Source organism: Camelus bactrianus, chromosome 7 (assembly GCF_048773025.1).
Source record: "Camelus bactrianus isolate YW-2024 breed Bactrian camel chromosome 7, ASM4877302v1, whole genome shotgun sequence".
Taxonomy (NCBI): Eukaryota; Metazoa; Chordata; class Mammalia; order Artiodactyla; family Camelidae; genus Camelus; species Camelus bactrianus.
Genome location: NC_133545.1, coordinates 12,118,112 through 12,140,256, shown reverse-complemented (window position 1 = coordinate 12,140,256; position 22,145 = coordinate 12,118,112). Strand labels below are relative to the sequence as shown.

At 35.3% G+C, this 22,145-nt stretch overlaps 1 protein-coding gene across 4 annotated transcripts in view; it reads right to left on the bottom strand.

The window, feature by feature from the left end:
* BRAF (B-Raf proto-oncogene, serine/threonine kinase) overlaps positions 1-22,145 on the bottom strand; it is a 140,460-nt gene that overhangs the window by 74,026 nt on the left and 44,289 nt on the right. For all 4 annotated transcript variants that reach the window (XM_074366915.1, XM_045510973.2, XM_045510971.2 and 1 more), the window contains exon 2: positions 10,690-10,791. In XM_074366915.1, the coding sequence (XP_074223016.1) occupies positions 10,690-10,791 (102 nt within the window). The remainder of the gene's footprint in view (positions 1-10,689; positions 10,792-22,145) is intronic.

Genomic DNA, 22,145 nt, shown 5'->3' with positions numbered 1-22,145 from the left:
AAATTCTAAAAGAGAAAATCTTGAAAACAGTAATACCAAAAGTAAAGACAATGAATCGGAACATGCACGTTCATGGTTCTTAAGGCAGTGGTAATCACCCTCTTCCATACCATAATTCACTTCTCCCTACTACCCCAAATAGATGCAATACTACAAACATTTATGAAAGGATACAAAGGAGGATCAAAGATTAAAAAAATGGTATTTCTCAACACCCAAGGAGTTTATTATTGGGCTGCAGAGCAGCAGATGGATGTATCTTTCTTTGTTTAAGTGCTATACATGAGAAGTAAAGAATGTTCTTGCTACGAGTTAGGAATAAGGAAAGAGGCGGACCTTAAAACATTGGTATTTAGATAGATGGAGTTAAGTGGGGAGACAAGAGTACTGTGTAGTACAGGAAAAATTCTATCACAAAGTAAGGAGGTAATATATTTTGAGACACAGAGGAAAACTATAGACTAGCATAGCTGAATGTCATACATTACCTGGGACATAGCAAGGGATCAATACATGTTTGCGGAATTTACGTGAAGAATAGGAACACAGGGGAACAAATATTAAGACTGGAAGAGTAGGTAAGGGTCCAGCATGTAGAGAGTGCACATACTATGCTATGAAGCCTGAACTTCATTCTACAGGCAAGGGAGAATTATCAAAGGTAGAGGAGAATAACGGAGAAACTTCATTTCACTAAGGGCCACCACACCTGATACTTGATCTTACCACGTAATTTTTTGGCAGTGGGGGAGGGAAAATACTAAAATGAGCTACTGAAGTAAAGGGTCTAAACTACATCAAAATGTCCTCCTCTTTATAATCTACTACTAGCTGTCCAACCCTGAACCCTGAAATGTTTCACAGCATTTCAAGGCATTATAACCAAATCAATTCAAAATTTTTTGAGCTGTATTTCTATTTAGCTTTCAGTTCCATAGGCTAATTACTCAAGGGCATCTCTTTCAATGTGACCCACTTGTTGAGCCTTCAATTATTCAATAAATAAATACTGAGCAAAGCTGTGCCTGGTACTATTTGGGGCTCAGACTACAAAAATAAAGACAAACACAATTCCTACCCTTTGAAGGTTATATATATGTAGCCTGGGAGACAAAGATTCCTCCCTGCATAGATCAAATATTATTTTCTGTCATCTGGGAAAGTACATTTCTATACAAAGTTAGGCTTAGGAAAAGTAATAAATGTCAACAAGTGTTCTGAGTGTTATTTATCAAAATCTTAGCCTTAATTTTTGAAAATATATTGTTCCCGCCATCGTGGATTACAATCTCTTATCTTCCTGCATTTGTCAATAGCTCTTCCTCTTCTTAAGTACAGAACATTTACTCATTCCACCTCTCTCCATCCTCATAGGTGCAATCTACCAAGGTACTTGCCTACCTTGTTTTGTACCTGGCTTGGCTCATTTCACCCCATTAGTCTTGCTGCATTCAGTGTGGATGTTGATTACTCTTTTAACACTCCTGCCTTAAAGTTGTCTAAGCCTCTCTGTAGAGGCATTTTTCCACTATACCTTTAAGTTCCAGAGATACTTAAAATTCTTTATAAAAGAATCCCAAATGATGACAAGATCCCACTTTGGAACCTCCCAAAACCCTGTGCACACATACTTATTCCACCTTCTTAAATTTCAACCTCACTATCACACTAATCTGTTCATGGTCAACATTATTAACCCCTTACAGTTTCTCAGATTTCTTTGTTGTTTTACTTCCCATACTTTGTGGCTCACCATTTCAACAATGCCACAGCAACATCTTAGACTGTCTGGTTAATTCTTATTCTTTTACCAACTTGCTTGACAAATACCAATTTGGGGTAAATCTTATCATTTAATTATTCCTTTCTTTTTCTCAGGTTACCACACATTGCTGAAGGAAAAAAAAAAACAAAAACTAGGCTAATTAGTTCCATTACCAATTCATGGAAATTAGTTTTACTCATTTTAAACTCGTATTACATTCCTCACAACAATTACTCCAAACTTTTCTATGCTTTTCTGGCTCCTAACGTCATCCCCCAACCTTTAATTCACTAGGAAAATAGCATTACCTTCAAATTTACTTTGAAGATCAAAGCCATCAAATAAAAGCTTCTTTTTTTGTCCAAGCAATTCTCCACCTCTTTCCCCATCCTTCTTCTGCTCTCAATTCAGTACTAGCACTGAGTGTTTAGGGCCACTTTAATAGAGGCCTTGGGTCATCATTATCCCCATTTTCTCCTATATCTTCCAACTTACCCTTTCCCTCTGTTTTCTTACCCTACAAATGTGAGCAAGTCCTGCCACGTAAACACATACCTCAACCACCACCATCATCATCAACAAAATTCCTTTGGTGCTACAAGAAGATGCAGAAAACAGCTATTTCTTCAGGAGGCAGCTTTTCCCAAACTCCACTCTTTTTCATCAAAATCCTACTTGCTTTTCAAAGTCTAATTCAAAGCTCTGCTTGATAAAATCTAAAATCAGTATGCTCTCGCTTCACCTCCTTTAGAATATTACCACATTCTTCTTTATATGGCTTTTTAAAAAAATCATTTGTGAAAAAAAATGTTGTGAGGGTTAAATGAGATAGTACTAGTAAAAGAGGTAATTACAGAGACTACCACATAGCAAAAATTCAATAAATATTTTATTACTAGTAGTAAGTAGTACTAATATTCTTGTTATGATTATTACTGATATTATACTACTTAGCTGAGTTCTTAACGTAACTCTACTAAACTGTAAGCCAGCTGAGGGCACAGCTCATGTTATTTATGTTTTTCAATGGATTCGTTTTTTAAAATTTACACATAGTTCATGTTATTTATTTTTGAACTAAAAAAGGAAAATGTAAGAACATGTTATTATTAAGATGAAAATACTCCTCAAATTGATCTACGGATTCAATGTAACCCTTATCAAAATCCCAGTTGGCTTTTTTTACAGAAATGGAGGAGCTGATCTTCAAATTCACACAGAAGTGCAAAGTACTTGGAATAACCAAAACAATCTTGAAAAAGAACATAGCTGGAGGATTCATATTTCCTCATTTCAAAAGTTACTGTAAAGCTACAGTAATCAAGACATGTGGTATTGGAATAAGGAAACACAAATAAAACAACACAACAGATTAAGAGTTCAGAAAAAAAGCCTTATATTTATGGTTAATTGATATTTGCCAATGGTACTGGTACAACTAAATAGTTACATGCAGAAGAATGAAGCTAGACTACTACTTAATATTCAAACAGTAACTCAAAGTGGGATCATACACTTAAAAGTCAGAGCTAAAACTAAAAAAGTCTTAGAAGAAAACAGAAGTAAGTCACGATGACACTGGATTAGGCAATGGTTTCCTAGATATGACACACCAAAACACAGCAACCAAAGAAAAAGTAGAAAACCTCCAGTGCTTTAAAACACTATCAAAAGAGTAAAAAAAGACATCACACAGAATGAAAGAATTTCCAAATCAGATCTGAAAATGATCTCCTATCCAGAATATATAAAGAACTCTTACAATTCAATTATAAAAAGACAAATAACCTAATTTTTTAAAAGACCTTAAAAGACATTTTCCCCAAGAAGATATACAAATGGCTAATAAGCACATAAAAAAGATGCTTAACATCATTAGTCATCAAGGAATTACAAATCACAATCTACATATTTAATGCAGTCCCTATCAAATTACCCAGAACCTTTTTCACAGAAATAGAACAAATAATACTAAAATTTCTATGGAATCACAAAAGACCCAGAATTGCCAAAGCAATATTGAAGAAAAAGAATGAAGCTGGAGGCATAACCCTCACAGACTTCAGACAATACTACAAAGCTATAGTAATTAAAAGTGTGGTATTGGGTGCGGGGGGAGATGTATGCATCAACAGAACAGAACAGAACCGACTGTCCAGAAATAAACCCACACACCTACAGTCAATCTTTAATAAATGATAGAAGAATATACAACGGAAAAGAAGAAAGTCTCTTCGGCAAGTGGTGCTGGGAAAGCTGGCCACACGTAAACCAATGAAGTCAGAACACTTCCTCACACCATACACGAAAATAAACTCAAAATGGCTTAAACACTTAAATATAAGACAGGACATTATAAATCTCCTAGAAGAGAACATAAGCAAAATATTCTCCAACATAAACTGCAGCAATTTTTCCTATGTCAGTCTGCCAAAGCAATAGGAATAAAAGCAAAAATAAACAAATGGACCTAATTAAACTTGTAAGCTTTTGGACAGCAAAGGGAACCATAAACAAAATGAAAAGACAACCTATGGGAGAAAATATATGCAAATGATGCAACTGACAAGGGCTTAACTCCCAGAATATACAAACAGCTCATACAACTCAGTAACAAAAACAAACAACCCAATCAAAAAATGGGCAGAAGACCTAAACAGACATTTCTCCAATGAAGACATACAGAAGGCCAATAGGCACATGAAAATATGTTCAATATTGCTAATTATTAGATAAATGTAAATCAAAACTACAATGAGGTATCACCTCATATCCATCAGAATGGCCATCATTAAAAAGTACACAACCAATAAATGCTGGAGAGGGTATGGAGAAAAGAGAACCCCCTTACACTGTTGGTGGGAATGTAGTCTGGTGTAGCCACTATGGAAAACAGTATGGAGATTCCTTAAAAAACTAAAAATAGATTTACCACATGATCTAGCAATCCCACTCCTAGGTATATACCCAGGGAAAACTCTTAATTTGAAAAGATGCACACACCTTAATATTCACAGCAGCATTATTTACAATAGCCAAGACATGGAAGCAACCTAAATGTCCATGGACAGATGAATGGATAAAGAAAATGTGGTGTATATATACATACACACACACACACAGAAATACTACTCAGCCATAAAAAAGAAGGAAATAATGCCACTGTAGCAACATGGATGGATCTAGAGATAATCATACTACGTGAAGTAAGTCAAAGACAAATATCATATGATAGATATCACTTATCTGTGAAATCTAAAAAAATTACACAAATGACCTTATTCACAAAACAGAAAGACACAGACATAGAAAACAAACTTACAGTTACTCAAGGGGATTGGGGGTAGCAGGACAAACTTGGGAGTTCGGAATTAGCAGATAAAAAGTACTATATCTATATAAAATAAACAAACAACAAGGTCTTACTGTATAGCACAGGGAACTATATTCAATATCTTTAATAACCTATAATGAAAAAGAATATATATATATAACTGAATCACTATGCTGTATACCAGAAACAAATACAACATTGTAAATCAACTATACTTCAATTAAAAAAAGAGAATTACAAATCAAAACCACAATGAGATGCCAATTCAACAGCAGGAAAGCTATAAATTTTTGTAATGGAAAATAACAAGTGTTGGCGATAATCTGAAGAAATTGTAACCCTCATACACTGCTGCTGGAAATGTAAAATGATGCAGCCACTTTCAAAAACTGTCTGGTAGATTCCTCAAAAACTTAAAATTACCAATGGACACAGAAATTCCATCCCTAGGCATATAATCAAAGGAACTGAAAACACTCTACCACAAAACGTCTACCACAAAAACTTGTACATGGTGTTCATAGTAAAAGGAGCCTGTCACAAAAGGCCACATTGTGTATGGTTCTATTTACATGACATGTCTAAAAAGGCAAACCCACAGATTTAGAAAGTAGATTAGTGGTTGCCAGGGGCTGGAGAGAATGACTACTAATGGGTAAAGGGTTTCTTTTGGGGGTGACGAAAGTGTTTTGGAATTAAGACAGTCATGATGATTCTACAACTCTGTGCATACACTATAAACCACTCAACTGTACACTGTTAAAAAATCAATCTTATAGTATATGAATTATTTCTCAATTAAAAATGGGAAGAAAATTAAGGACCTATCTAATTAAAATGTAATGGGAGAAAGCAGTAAAATAAAAACTCTTTTATCATTAGAGTTCATTATATATGTTCTGCCCACAAATTATATTTAATGGACTGTTCTGCATTCCATAGGAAGGGCCTAGCTTCCAGGATTCTTTTCATTGCAGTATTTGTTTTGATAAATGTCTCTGCATTATTCTGGGTTCTACACAGACTAAAGATAAGAAAGGTTATTAGCAATGTAATAATGATATAGCAGTTAAGAACACAGGCTCTGATTTTAAAAAGAAGACAGACATACACATGGGGAAAATGTAAGCAGTTACAGAAAACTCATTTGAAAAAAAAAAGCACAGGGTCTGAATTCAAAATGTCTGGCTTCAAACTCTGGCTACCCCACTTGCTAGTTATGTAACCTTGGTTATATTATTATTAAACTCGTCTGTGCCTGAGTTTCTTCATCTGTAAAACAGAAGTAAGAATATTAAACATAACTCAGGGTGGGTGAGGATTAAACGATCTACTATATTCTTAGAACAGTGCCTGGTACGTAGACAAACACTCAATAATTATTAGGAACTTTAATCATCATCATCACTGTATGTCTGCAGGGGACCCTAGCATGCATATAAATTCTGTGGTAACTACCAGTCAGTGTGTTAACAGTAGATATATAGGGTGATTCCAGAAACATTACCCCTTCACCTCTGGAATCCAATATATCAGGTCCAAAAAAGAAGAATTTACTACTAAAAAAGCATTTATGATTGTATCTTACACATAAAAGGCATTCATATAATTTGTTGGATGAGTAAATATAGAAAAATCGGGAGAAAAAGAAGAAATTCTGGGAAACGACTTCTAGGGAAAACTTATCTTTTCTTCCTTTGTACGATGATTTAAGGTGGGGGGGATTGGCACTTGAGATTAAGAAGACAAATCTGTGTTCATGTATGACTGAAGCATTATGCTGTACATCAGGAACTGACACAACATTGTGAACTATACTTCAATAAGAATATATATGTATTTTAAAAAAGAAGACAAATCTGAAATTCTTTAGAGTATGATGGCTCATTTCACTGTAGTTATCAAGGGAATAACAGAATGTTATTATTCATATGCCAGTAGGAGAAAATCTAGAACAACTTAAAAGCTAGTCTTTAAATAAATTAGTACATAGAAAAAAGAAAATCATGAGGATTTCTGATGGTGATATAAGTGATTTCTCTCTTCTGCTACAAGGAAGAAATACATGGATAGGTAAAGATTTACTTTCCTAAGGAAACGTCAAAGGGCTTTCTTTTGAAATGCTATGGAATGAAGTAACATAGCATAACTTCTACCTCCCAGTGCACAAAGTAATCTGAAGCCAAACTGAGAACACTGGAAAAATTTTACTCTTTTGCCTCTTATTTCAGGAAATGTAAGCACAGTCACTAGAAGAAGTGTATCTAACCCCATTCTAGTTGGCGAGATGTAGACTTGTAAGGGATTTTGGTGGAAGGTTTTCCTCCTTGAAGGAGCTCAGTACACAAGAGAGTACCTATGCCCCCTGCTTGCTGATTTGAGGTGCATTAGAGTAGGATTCTCAGAACTGCTGTAGTCATGATAGAAAAATTAGAGGGATTGTAGCAATCTACCATAGCATCTGACAACTTCCAACTGTAGAACCAATCTTGGAATAATTTACCTCCATGTCTCTTGTTATGAGAGGAGAAAATAAAATCCCTTTTTGTTTGAACAACTTGTTATTTCTTGTTTGCAGCTAAAAACATTTATAATTTTTACAGCTCTCATAGATTTATTCTCTAATATTTCCCATTTTTCTTCTAATATTTTCCATCTTTGTTCTAGTCTACTTCCTGGAAGATTTCCTTAACTTTATCTTATGTATACGCAAATACAGACATACACATAATACATATTTAAAATTTCTGCTGTACTATTTTAATTTTCAAGACTCCTTTCTTATTCTGTTATTTTTCCTTCTTTAGTACAACCATGAAACAAAAACATTTCTGATGTTAATCGTAGTTATTTTCAAGTTTTCTTCTGTTCTCTACACTGTTTCTGAGTTCCTTTTGACCATTTCTGCCGTTTCCTTTCCTGATAAAAACTTTTTTCCAATATCTGGTTATTCCTAACTGTCCATATTTAAGGCTTGAGGACTCTTAAGATGTCAATACTACCCAAAATAATCTACAGAATCAATGCAATCCCTATCAAAACCCCAATGTGTTTGCAGACATAGAAAAATCCATCCTGAAATTCAAGAGGAAATTAGAGGGATCCCAAATAGCCAGAACAATCTTGAAAAAGAACAATGTTGGAGATGTACATTTCCACAATGAGATAACACTTCACTCATTAGGATGGCTATTATTACACACATACACACACGTACACACACAAAATAAGTGTTTGCAAGAATATAAAGTATTTTTAGTGGGAATGCAAAATGCATCTGCTTATGGAAAACAGTATGGCAATTCCTTAAAAAATTAAATATAAAATTATCATATGATTCAGTAATTCCACCCAAGGGCATATACCCAAAAGAAGTAAAATCAGTATTATTCACACCAATCAAAAAGTGGAAACAACCAACCATTGATGGTAACCATCAACAGATACATGGTTAAATAAAATGTGGTATATACATACAATGGACTATTATTCAGCCTTAAATAGGAAGGAAATTTTGACACATGCTACTACATGGATGAATCTTGAAGACATTATGCTAAGTGAAATTAGCCAGTCACAGAAGGACAGTGTATAATTCCACTTACATGAGGTTCCTAGAGTAGTAAAATTCATAGAGACAAAAAAGGAGAATGGTGGGTCTCAGTGGGTAATCAGCAGACTTGGTATTCTGCTGAAGGGCCTTCAAATACCATTACGCACAAGTCTTTTCCCTGGGCCTGGTCAACTTTCCTCAGGGAAGAACACTGTCATCTCCAGCCATACTCCTCTTCATGGTATATCAACTAGTGTTAAGTTCAATGTTTTAACTCATTTATATGTTTATTTTCTGTAACCCACTGCCCTGATTAACATACAAGCTGCTTGAAGGCAGAGATTTTTGTTTTGGGGTTTTTGGTTGGTTGGTTGGTTTTTGTTATATTCCCAGAACCTAGAAAAGTACAAATGTTAGCAGGCACTCAATAAATATCAAAGATTTATGGAGCACTTAATACGTGTCAGGAACTATGCTATTTCATAATTACAAACTCAACTGATCTTTAAATTACCACATGTTGGATATTATTCCCACTTCACCAATGAGGCGAGGTATAGGGAGGTTAGGCAACCTGTCTGTGGAAACTAAGGCACAGCCAGAATTCAAATATATGGTCTGTGTGACTTCATGGTTCATCTTAACCACTACATTATACTGCTTTCTACAGAGAAATTGTGTAGTGTTAGTCCTCAAGAATAAGAATCTACACGCTAATGAGATGTAATTTAAACAGTAAAAAGCCTAGAGTGTGTGCTGAGGGGGTAGTGAATCCCTGCTACAGTGAGACAAAGTTACTGATGCAAATGTATTACATTTGAGGGTGCAGAAAGTTTCTCAAGTCACAAAAATGGCTGGCAAAAAACTGCTAGTTAAATTGACAAATTCTTATTAACAAAGAATTACTATTTTTACCACCAGGATTATTTGCCTCCTAAAGACTCTTTTGCTTGTCCTCCTCACATACAGAAGTAAGACAGACAGCATAGGATATCAGAAAGTACACTAACTATTCAGAAGTATGACTTCTAGTCCTAGCACTGATACTAACTGGCAATGTGCTCTGTGATAAAACATATGAAGAAGAAAATAGTTTATTAGCGGTTATTTCTCAACTTTCAAGTTTATTTTAGAAATGCAAACATACTTTCTCTTGAAACACTGAAGATTTAACTTGCCCTTTAAAAAATAATTTGACTACTAAATTAGAATTTTTATTTAGGAGTCTGTCAATCCATGCCCCCAAATCTCTGGCATTTGAAGGTAAATGGTAACCTGATCATTTGTAATTTAGGGTTATTTCCCTGCATGAGTAGTGATTACGGTTGGAGCCAGCTTTTACAGAGACAGGCAGTATCGTGAAGTGGCAGGCAGTGTGGGCTGTAGAGCCTGACTGCCTAGATTCCATAACAGCTTCTTCACTGTGGAACCTGAGTGACTTATATAAGGAAACTAACACCAAAAAAACTTACCTGTGATTATAATAGTAACTACTACCTCACAGGATTGAGACCAATGACTAATCTATAGCTGTACAATGATGCTCAAGGCTTGATGCAAAAACCTCAAAGCACTATTAAAGAGTAAAGCTAAGCAATTTTGTGCTATTTAAATATTATACATTTTACCCATAATGAAGCAAAAACCTACTTTAGTGGGATCTGTTCTGGAAAAAAGATATTCCATAAAATTCTATTTTCTAATATGGTAACTAGTTTGCTGACCTCTACAACAGAACACTTTCTCTGTCTCTCTTTTCAGTAAGTTATTTTTTTTTTGACCAGAGTAATATTTTGAAGTTTATATAGAACTTCTCCTTTAGTTCTGACATTTTCCAAATTATAAAATACTACATATTTATTATAACAAGTGAAACAAGATTAAAAAGTATAATAAAGACAAAAGTAATCCTCTCTTCCCATATCTATTTCTAATCCCACTCCCTAAAATAACCAATATTATCAGTACAAATGCTTTTTATTAAGTTCACTTTCTTCTTTTCAAAATTAACTACAGATATGATACTCAATTGCTTACCTCCAGATATATTGATGGTGGATTATGCTCCCCACCAAATTTGTCCAATAGGGCCTCTATATGTTCCTGTGTCAACTTAATCATTTGTTTGATATTCCACACCTAAAAAATATTTTAAAAGAATTTAAATAAAAATCATTTGGAATATGAATTAGAAATATTTTAATATTCCTATTAAAATTTTGCAGTAATTTGCCAGTGTCCCTTGAAATTTAGAGCTTAGAGACTGTAGAGATCATTTAGTATAGTGGTTTTTCCCTTTTATTATTAAATTTCTTTAAATTTTTTCCTACACTAGTAATATAATATACTGTCAAATATAAGATTCAAATAATACATGAGTATTCAGAGCAAGCAATCAAAATCTCTTTTTACCCTCCTCACATTCCTGGGCCCCCTGCCAAAAAGGTAAGTGCTGCAGCAAAGGGAACCATAAAGACAATGAAAAGACAACCCATGGAATGGGAGAAAATATCTGCAAACGATGCAACTGACAAGGGATTAATTTCCAAAATATACAAGCCGCTCAGCTCACACAGCTCAATATCAAAAAACCAAACAACCCAATTAAAAAATGGGCAGAAGATCTAAATAGTTCTCCAAAGAAGACATACAGACGGCCAACAGGCGCATGAAAAGATGCTCAACATAACTGATTATTCGAGAAATGCAAATCAAAACTACAATGAGGTATCACCCAACACTGGTCAGAATGGCCATCATCAAAAGTCTGCAAATAATAAATGCTGGAGAGGGTGTGGAGAAAAACGAACCCTTCTACACAGTTGGTGGGAATGTAAACTGGTGCAGCCACTATGGAGGACAGTATGGAGGTTCCTTAAAAAACTAAAAATATATTTACCATATGATCCAGCAATCCCACTCTTGGGCATATATCCAGAAAAATTAAAAACTAATTAGAAAAGATACAAGCACCCCAATATTCATAGCAGCATTATTTACAATAGGCAGAATCTAGAAGTACCAGAATCTCAGATCCCATCTCAGACCTACTGAACTTTAACAAAATGATTCATATTAAAGCAAATTGCTATTGGAGAAATTGAAGGGTAGTGATGGCAGGAAAAACAACTACAGCCAATGACTCCCCTTCTCACAATGAAAAGGTATATTATTGGTTTCCATCAAACCTTTAAGGAAAATACACTATCAATTATTAATAGGTGATAGTATCAATAAAAAAATCTTCCAAATTCATTTTAGGAAGCTATCAAAATCTGGATGTCAAAACTTGACAAAATAAACTGAGGACAAACTCTTAAATAAAGTTCAGTTTTATACACACACACACACACACACACACACACACACACACACACACACACATATTTAATGCAAGCATAGTCATTCATTAGGAATCCAGGAACATAATACTTAACATTAACAGGTCAACAGAGAAAATTATAGGACTAGTCTAATAGATGCCAAAAAACAAATGATTATTACCAAAGTTAAAAAAAATTAATAATAAAGGAGAGACTTGGTCCTAAAATTTCAGGAAAATTATTAAAAGTATCATGGTACTAAAAGCAAGAAAGCTAGAGCATCATTCAGTGGAAAAGATTTTGAATAATTCCTCTAAAATCATACAAATGTAATTAAGCCTGACAAGAAAAAAATCAAAACTAATAAATTGCAGACCAAATTATAAAAGGAAGTTTCTATTGAGGTAACTCTAGAAGATCTCCAAGCTTAAAAACACATATTAAAAAGGAAACATGAAGAAACCATAAACAATGAATTTTGAATCATATAGTTACTAAAACAAAATCTCAGTTGAAATAAACAGATTAGAGCTGAAAAGAAAACTAAAGAACTAGAAGATGACTCAGAGAAAATTAGCCAGAAGGCAGAGAAAAATGAACAGAAAATATGAGAGACATAACAAACAGAATTAGGAAATGCAGAAGGTAAAAAGAAAATGGGAGGGATATCTGAAAATAATATGTCTGTAATCTTCCAAAACAGTTGGAAATCAAAAACACTCAAGTGTAGCAAAATGAGTCCTTGCCATGATAGATAAAACAAAACCCACAATCACAAAAGTTGAAGTAAAAATGCATAACACTTCTTAATGTCAACCAGAGAGAAAAGAAAGATAAATTAGGCTACTGGCATACTCCTAACAACAGTAAAAAAAACCCCAAAAGATAATGAAATGATTTCAAGGTGCTAAACAAAAATAGCTAACAGCTTAGAAAAAGGAAACTGAATCCAGAATAGTATAAAAGAAAAGCATGACAGGCTGACTAATACCCCCCAAAATGTCTACATCCTGAAACCCAGACCCTATAAATGTTACCTTATATGACAAAAAGAACTTTGCAAATGTAATTAAGCAGCCTGAATTACGGAGATTATCCTGGATTATCTGGGTGGGCCATAAATGTAATCACAAGTGTCCTTATAAAAAGGAACTGGAGGAAGACTTTACTACAGAGGATTAAGCAATATGAAGATTTACTAGAGCAATCTGAAAATGCTACACTGCTGGCCTTGAAGTTGGAAGAAGGGGCCAGAAATCAAGGAATGCAAGGAATGCAACTCTAATCTAGAAGCTGGAAAAGGCAAGGAAGTTGCTCTAAAGGGAGCATACACTTTCTGACACCTTAGTTTGGCCTAGTGAAACTCATTTCAGATCTGTGACCTCCAGAATTGTTAAGAGAATAAATCTGTGGTGGTGTAAACCACCAAGTTTGTGGCAATTCACTACAGCAGCCATAGGAAACTAATACTAATGTGGAACTTAGAAACTGATAAACATGATAGTACATATAAATAAGCACAGACTACATAAAATAACAACAACCAGAATAATGACCAAAACTAATGGAAGAAATGGCTAGCACTAAAGCATTCTAAGACCCATCTATTATTCAAGACGAAGGTTCTAGAATATCTTCTGTTAGATGTCAAAACAACACAGGAGCTAGGTTGAAGGGACTCCTACTGGCCAAATTTCGGAGGTCGTCAGCAAAGAGTAACAACTACATTAACAACAACAGGCTGCATATATTTAAAAAACTAGAACACACTAGCCCATAAAAATAAAGCGCCTGATGAGAGACAATGTATGCATTGTCCTAGTTTCCATGAATAAATTTCAGAAAATCAATACTAAAAAGAAAACTCGAAACATTTCCTATAAAACAACTAGAATTAACATCAGACTTTTCATCAGCAACATTAAAAAGAATGGAGACAGAAGTAGGTTACTTATTGCCTAAGACCAGGGGGTTAGTGGGAATGATTGCTATCTGGGGGGTTCTTTCGGGAGGGATGAAAATGGATTGTGATGATGACTGCACAATTCTATGAGTATATTAAATACCACTGAAGGATCCTGAAAGTCATGGTAAGTAGCCTGGATTTTATTCTAAGTGCAATAAGAATTCAAAATTTCAAAAGCAGAGGGGTGGGTGTGTGTGGGTGAGAGAAAGAGAGAGGGAGAGAGAGACCATCTGATTGATATTTTATTATTACTGACAATTATCATCCCATTTTATAGATGAGAATATTGTGGCACAGAGGTGTCAAGTAGTTAGCTCAAAACCACACAGCTGATTAACAGCGAAGTTAGGATTTAATTCTAGACAACGTAAATCCAAAGCAGTATCTATTATAATGCCTCTAAATACCACTCTAGTGGAGAACAGATTACTGGAGGGTAAGAATGGGTGCAGAGGAGACCAGTTGAGACTATGGTTGTAGGCTAAGCAAGAGGTGACTGCCTGGACCAAGGTAGAAGCAGTGGAGATGGAAAAAAATGGGTGAATTCAGGACATATTTTAGAGGTAGAGGAAATAAGACTAACTAATAAATTAGACATGGGAGAAGGGTGTGAGAGAGAAATAAGTATCAAGGCTGACACCAAAATTTTGATGTAACAGGATGGACAGTGATGGCATTTCCTGAAGTGGGGAATCACTAGGGAAAAAAATCAAGCATTATGTCACCAACAAGAGAGGATGATTAAATGATCAAGAAGGCAGCTGGCTATGTAGTTTAGGACTCAGGGAGAGAGATGAGGCAGGAGATACATTTAGGTGTCACAGTACACTAATAAGCAGATCTCCAAGGGAGTGTAGATAAAGAAGACTCAATCCTAGGGCTCACCAATATTCAAAGGATTGGTAAAGAACAGAGTCCACAAAAATGGTTGAGAAGAAACAGGCAATGAGGTAGGAGAAAAAATAATCAGTCAAGATAATTCATTGGATAAGAATAGGAACAAGAAAGAGTGGATAGAAGACACCAGGAAAGATGACATGTATATATCTATACATATTTGGTTATCATACTTACATACATTTGCATATGTATCAGGGCTGGCAGATAGCAGAGCATGTTTGTAGGCTGACAGGAAAATCCAATACAGAGAAAAACGGATGATGCTAACTGCAAGAAAGAAGCCCTAGAGACAGTAAAAACATACAGAACCTGAGTCACAAGAAGAGGAATTGTATCTCTGATACAAGTGAAAGGGAAACAGAGAACATGAAGACCAACACAGATAGGTTTGTAGATACGGTGGCAAGAAGATGACAGCTGCATCTGATTACTCAATAAAGTTTGAGATGAAGTCCACAGATGAGAGTGGGAGCTGTGAGAGGTTTCCAATGAGTGGAAATGCAGTCTAAATAGGGAAAGTGAAGAAAAAGCAGTATTGCCAGACATTGCTGAAGCCCTGTTGAGATTCATGGCATGTGTTTTAAACAGCACATTCAACTGCCGGAGTACAGGTGGAGAGATGAAGAGCAACTGGTATTCTGTCCCACCCATAAAATGAAAGGGAAGAGGGACGAGGGAGGCAAGGATATTATTAATCTTTATAGTTATTCCTTACTAATATTTTGGTCCTGAAGTCTGTAGATTGTGAAAAAACAGTTTTACTTGAGAAGGCTTGAGAAGTGCTATAATCAAGGGCCTGATAGGCCTCTGGAAGCTTTTTGAGGTTAAGAAAGAGGCTGAGTATTTAAGAGTCTGTTGATCATGGTTCCCTAATTACTTTGGCCAGTAAAGAGTGAGAAATAAAACCAGGGAAGTGGTATTCATGAAAAGAATAAACAGAAAATACACTGACCTGGAGTTAAACTTGGAAATTAACATAAAATTATATGAAATGGAATAAGAGGATCAAAATTTTTCTTCTGGCCAATTAAGAGCAAGTAAATCCTAAAGTTTCAAGGATCCTGACAAAAACCAAAAGAAAACAGCATCATAAATGAACTATTTTAAACTATCTATAAAATTGTCCACTAAATTTACTTATAAAAATTCAACAACATTCGCCACTACTATTCAAAAAGGCCTTCAGTAAACAGATCAAATTTCTGTCACATACATATAGCTGAATTAAATGGAACTCTATTTGGAGTAGGAGTAAAATTGAATGAAAATGCAGATGCATATCATGTGAAACAGATGCAGTAGATTCAGGACTTTAAATTGCAAATACTTTTTTACTTAACAACTTACCACGTTTCCTGCCTTTTGGTACAACTCCCCACCCCTGTCATAATTTTCTTTCATTGTATCCCAAGTCATTCTCTGTTTTCAAAACCATGGGAAACATTCCAGAACACCACATCCTACAATTCTAAAACCAAAGATTTGTGGGAAATATTGTCACAAGTAAATAACTGGGACATAATGGCCTATTAGGACTGTAAGCTCAGTAAAGTTGAGATCTACGTCACGTTGATCACTGTTTCATTCCTAAATCCAAAGTATACTAGCATGAAGCAGGTAGTTTATTGGTGCTGGCTGCATGAAAATATTAAAAATTCTATATTCTGAGTAAGCTCAGAGCAGGCTGATGAAATCACATTTAAGAGGGTTCAACTGAGGTCAGAGAAGTAATAGGGTACAGACAGGGTCAGAAAAGTAGGAATCACCTTAGTCAAGACATTTTCCTTCTTTTCCAACTGGGGTTCCATGAGAGAATTAAGTCCTAATGTCCCAAGGTATCAACTGCAAGAAATGAATTACCTCCTCTCTGATGTATCTACAATGGTACTGAGAAGACTCTCAAGGGAGACAGAGTTAAAAATGTATGCTCACTAGTTTTAGGTATTTTTTTCTTGTAAACCCTGAAATAACGAATAACATTTTGTGAAGAGCACTTCATGGTATGGGTATGTTTTAAGGATACAATGTACCATATTTCCACATTGGAAAAATATCATCTGCTATTTTGTTTTCTGTGCTTTCCACTTCCAAAACAATACACTGTGTTTTCAAAGATCTTGCAGATTCTCCATCAACATAATATCTCTCCAGCTTCCAAATCGATTTTCCTTGTGCCATGTACTTCAATAACAGGTGGGTGATAGGAATACTATGCAATAATTATTGTACCAGGCACTGTTTACACACTTTATATATATTAAGCTTGTTCAGCTCCTCCCAACAACTCATTGAGGTTGGAACTACTGTTATCCTTAACTTCACAGATGAGGAGATAGGTGAAAAAACAAAAAACAAAAACAAATAAAAATACCAAATTTGGCTCAGGTCAAACAGCTAGTAAGTGGCAGACCTACTCATACACTGTACAGTCTGTGTGTCTATGAGAAGAAGAAACATTCCTTCACTAGGTATTCTAATCAAGAACAGCTGACCCAGTTTAGACATTGTACAACATAAGGTAGGTGAGAACTTTTAAGAAAATTAGAATTTAAGTAAAAGGGGTTCAATATATATTCATTCCTTCATTTAACAAACATTCAATGAGTGCCTACTATATCCCAGGGTTCTAGGCAATGAATACAGTGTAATTAAACTAAAATCCCTGACCTCATAGAGCATACGTTCTAGTTGAGGGAAGCCAAGCACTAAATAAACAGAATACATATCAGATGGTGACTTAAAAGTTTTAGAGAAAAATAGAGCTAGGAAGCAGGAGGGAGATGGGTGGCTATTAATTCTGCAGAGTAATCAAACTTGAAGATGTCACTGATAAGATGATCAATAAAGAGACCTGAGAAAGTGAGAGAGCAAGCTCACCAAGCAGGTATATAAAGAGGAAATCAGAGGGGAAACAAAGGCAAAGGTATTAAGGTCAGAGCAAAGTTGGTGTGTGTGACAGGTTGACTGCATTCATGACCCCAATTAATAGCTTTCCTTTAGACGCACCTTCTGCCCTGTAACTTTGTAGTCCCTTTCCACTCCGAGCCTGGGCTTCTCTTAAGAGACTTGCTTTGGGCAACAGGATATTCGCGAACATGATCCAACCAGCGACTTACAATGCACTTCTTGCCCTCCTGCACAACCAAATCTGCTTGCTCTTATACTCTTACCTTGCTATGAGAACATGCTCAAGCTAGCCTTGGATAGAAGCAAGTGCCATTCAAGTCCATCCTAAACCAGCAAGCATACCTAGAACTACCAGTTACCAGCTGGCCACAGAAATACAGCCAAGGTTAGCCTGCTTATAAACTCATAGTGGCTGTTTTAAGCACTTAGCTTTGGGGTGGCTTATTACACAACAGATAATACATTGGGTTAGAGGAACAGTGACATACAACAGAACATACAAAAACTTGTACATGAATGTTCACAGCAGCATTATGCATACTAACAAAAAAGGGGTAACAACCCAACTATTCATTAACTGATCAATAAGTAGAATGTGGTAAATCCATCCAATGGAATATTATCTGCAATAAAAATATATGCTACATGAACAAACCTTGAAAATATTATACTAAATAAAAGAAGCCAGTCATAAAGGATCACAAATTATGTAATTCCACCTACACAAAATGTCCAGAATAGGGAAATCCATAGAGACAGAAACAAGATAAGTAGTTGCCTAATACTGAGGAAAATGAAGGGATTGAGGGGTGATGGCTAGCTAAGAGGCCTAGGGTTTCTTTCCTGGAGAGATTAAAATATCCTAAAATTGATTTTGGTGAGGGTTTTTGCACAAGTCTGTAAACATATAAAAAGCCACTGAGTTATACACTTTAAATGGGTGATTCATGAAGCATGTGAATTACATCTCAATAAAAATTCGTTTTTTTAAAGAAAGTAACATGACCACTTAGTTTTTAAAATGGCTGCTATACTGAAAATGGACCATAGAGGGAGCAAGAGTTGAGCCAAGAAACTAGAGGGGAAATGACTTCCAAAGGAATGATGATGATGTCTTCACCAAACTGATACTGGCAGAGGAGGTAAGATGTGTCAGATTCTGGATATAGGATAAAGTAGGAGTCAACAGGATTTGCTGATGAATTGAACGTAGGGTATGACAGAAGGGAATCATCTTTGACTCTACAGTTTTTAACCTAAGTCAAAGAATCTAAGAGTTGCAAATCAAAAAGACTACAGAAGGAACACTGGGGATGGAAGAGGGGGGCACAACACATGAAATTAATTTTATTTTAAACAATCTGATGTGTCTACCAAACAATCAGAGTGAAGACGTTAAATAGGAGCTGGATATTCACATCTGGAATTAAATAAGATGTCTGGACTGGAGATAGAAATTTGGAAGTTGAGAAATAACATGTTTTTCACTCATTCTGAAAAGACACTCCCATCACCACACACACTATAACATCTTGGAAATGAGATTGCATCGTACAATTGATGACATCTTATAATTGATATTTCCCGGCATGATGTAGTTGTCACTGCCTGAGCATGCACAGTTTGAACAAGGCTGTTCACACTGTTGTTAGTCAACTAGTTATACACATTGTTGGTATTGCATATATCAAGATTAACTGCCATTTTAAAATACCTTCACACAGCAAAGGAAATCATCGACAAAACAAAAAGACAACCTACTAAATTCGAGAAAATAAGATTTGCAAATGATATGACCGATAAGGGATTAATATCCAACATATATAAACAGCTCATACAACTCAATATCGAAAAAAACCCAAACAACCCAAATGAAAAATGGGCAAAAGAACTGAACTGACATTTTTCCAAAGAAGAAAAGCAGATGGCCAACAGGCACATGAAAAGATGTTCAACATTGCTCATCAACAGGGAAATGCAAATCAAAACCATGAGATATCACCTCACATCTATCAGGATGGCTATCATCAAAAGGAACACAAATAACAAATGTTGGAAAGAACGTGGAGAAAAGGGAACCCTCACATACTGTTGGTGGGAATGTAAATTGGTGCAGCCACCGTGGAAAACAGTATGGAAGTTTCCCAAATAACTAAATATAGAACTATTGTATGACCCAGCAATTCTACTTCTGAGTATATATCTGAAAAAAAGAAAACCACTAATTCAAAAAGATACATGCACCCCACCTCTTCCCATTGTACATAACATTACTTACAGTTGCCAAGGTATGGAAGCAACCTAAGTGTCCATCAACAGATGAATGGATAAAGTAGATGTGGTGTGTATATACATATACACGTGCACATGCGTGCGCACGCACATACACACAAAATGGAATATTACTCAACCATATAAAAAAGAACAGAATTCTCCCATTTACCGCAACATGGATAGACTTGGAGGGCATTATACTAAGTGAAATAAGTCAGAGAAAGACAAATACTATCTGATATCATTTATGTGGAATCTAAAAAAAATACAACAAACTAGTCAATATAATAAAAAAGCAGCAGACTCACAGATACAGAGAACAAACTAGTGTTTACCATTGTGGGGCAGAGGGGAGCGGCACCATCAGAGGAGTAGGAAAGTGGGAGGTACAAACCATTGGGTGTAAGATAGGCTCAAGGATGTATTGTACAATATGGGGAATATAGCCAATATTTTATAGTAACTTAAGAAGAAAGTAACCTTTAAAAATTGTATAAATTTTTTTAACTAAAAAAATACTTTCAGAAAGATTAAGACAAAGAAACAGAGATGCTGAGCATAAAAGTTGATACTAATGAAACACATAAATCTAAAAAGGCTATGTCAGTAAGTTTGAAGTAAAAATACCACGTGAAAGTAAGCACTAAAATAGTTGGACTATTTTTTGTGATACATAAAACAACAGTGCATCTTACAATCAACAGTATCTGAGATTCAGTGGAAAATGACAGATAATATTTAAAACCAAGAAAATGTGTAAGATCACCAGGGAAGTGAAAGTAGATAGAGAAAAGATGACCAAAGGGAAAGTTCCTACCTCATCATAGTTCTTTTCTCATAGGAGAATTGCAAGAATTTAGTGAGATATTTTAAAAAGTACTGAGTAGATTGCTTACGACATAATTAAAAATACACATTAGCTACTGATGTTATCATTAAATGCTGAAAGGCCTTTGACGGAGTTCCATCAACTGGTAGTTTTCAGAGAAGGTGTAATTAGCCAGGATAGACTACATTATACTCTGTTAAAGATCTCCAGTCTCTATGGCTTAAAAACAAAAAAAGATTTTTTTTCATGCATGCTGTATGTCCATTTCAGGCAGGCAGGGAAGCCCTGTTCATTGCAGTCACTCAAGGATGCAAGTTGATAGAGTTGCAGCCACCATTCTGAATGTTAATCACCATGCTGGACTGAAAATAAAAGCTCTGGAGGGCCTGAAATTGGCAATTACACATAGGACATGAGGTGACACAGGTCATTTTTGTTCAAAACACAATGAATAGAACTAGTCACATGGTCTTCTGTGTGATCAGAATAGGAAAACTGGATATGGGTAAGGAGCACAAATGACTACCATGAAGACTAATTTATCTAGAAATCCACAGATACAAGAAAACTACAGAAAGACAGTCTGAGGCTTTGGCTTAGAATGATTACTAGATGCTATGGAAGAAATGAAGAAATGCATTACATTTACCAAACACCATCCACATTTGAATGGTCTTTGAATACACTGCCCCTTCTGCTAGAAGACTCTTGTCTTTCATTACCCACACTATCCCACAGCACAGCCAAATAGGGAACTAGGTTTTTTCCCCTAAAGCCTTTAATGTGAACAAAACTTTAAGTCTCAAACCCACTGATTAGCACATAATTAAGTTGATTCATAAAGAAATGAACACAATCATAAGAAATCTGGGATATATTTTTAAATTCTAACATTTGGTCAGGAAACTGAAGGATATGAAATTTAATGTTGTGTTTTCTTCTCTTCTTTCAATGATAAAAAAGGATAAATTAGAAAATAAAACAGCTACCTATAAACAAGAAGTTATAAATACAAATTAGGATGTTCCTTGACCTATGATAATTTTACAACATCTGACTTTTGATAACAGACACTGCCACCTGGCTATAGGAAGGACATGTTATACAAGATAGGTCAATCACACTTCATCCTGCTAGCCTGGGAAATTGAGTATTGTGAGCACATGATTCTAGTCATAAACAATTAAATTCTTTCTGAAGAATTTTCCTGAAATGTAGCTTTCTTGACTACATGTGTAATGACTATATGTTTCTCAGCTATACATATGGACTATAGTCATATAAGTGGAAGCAT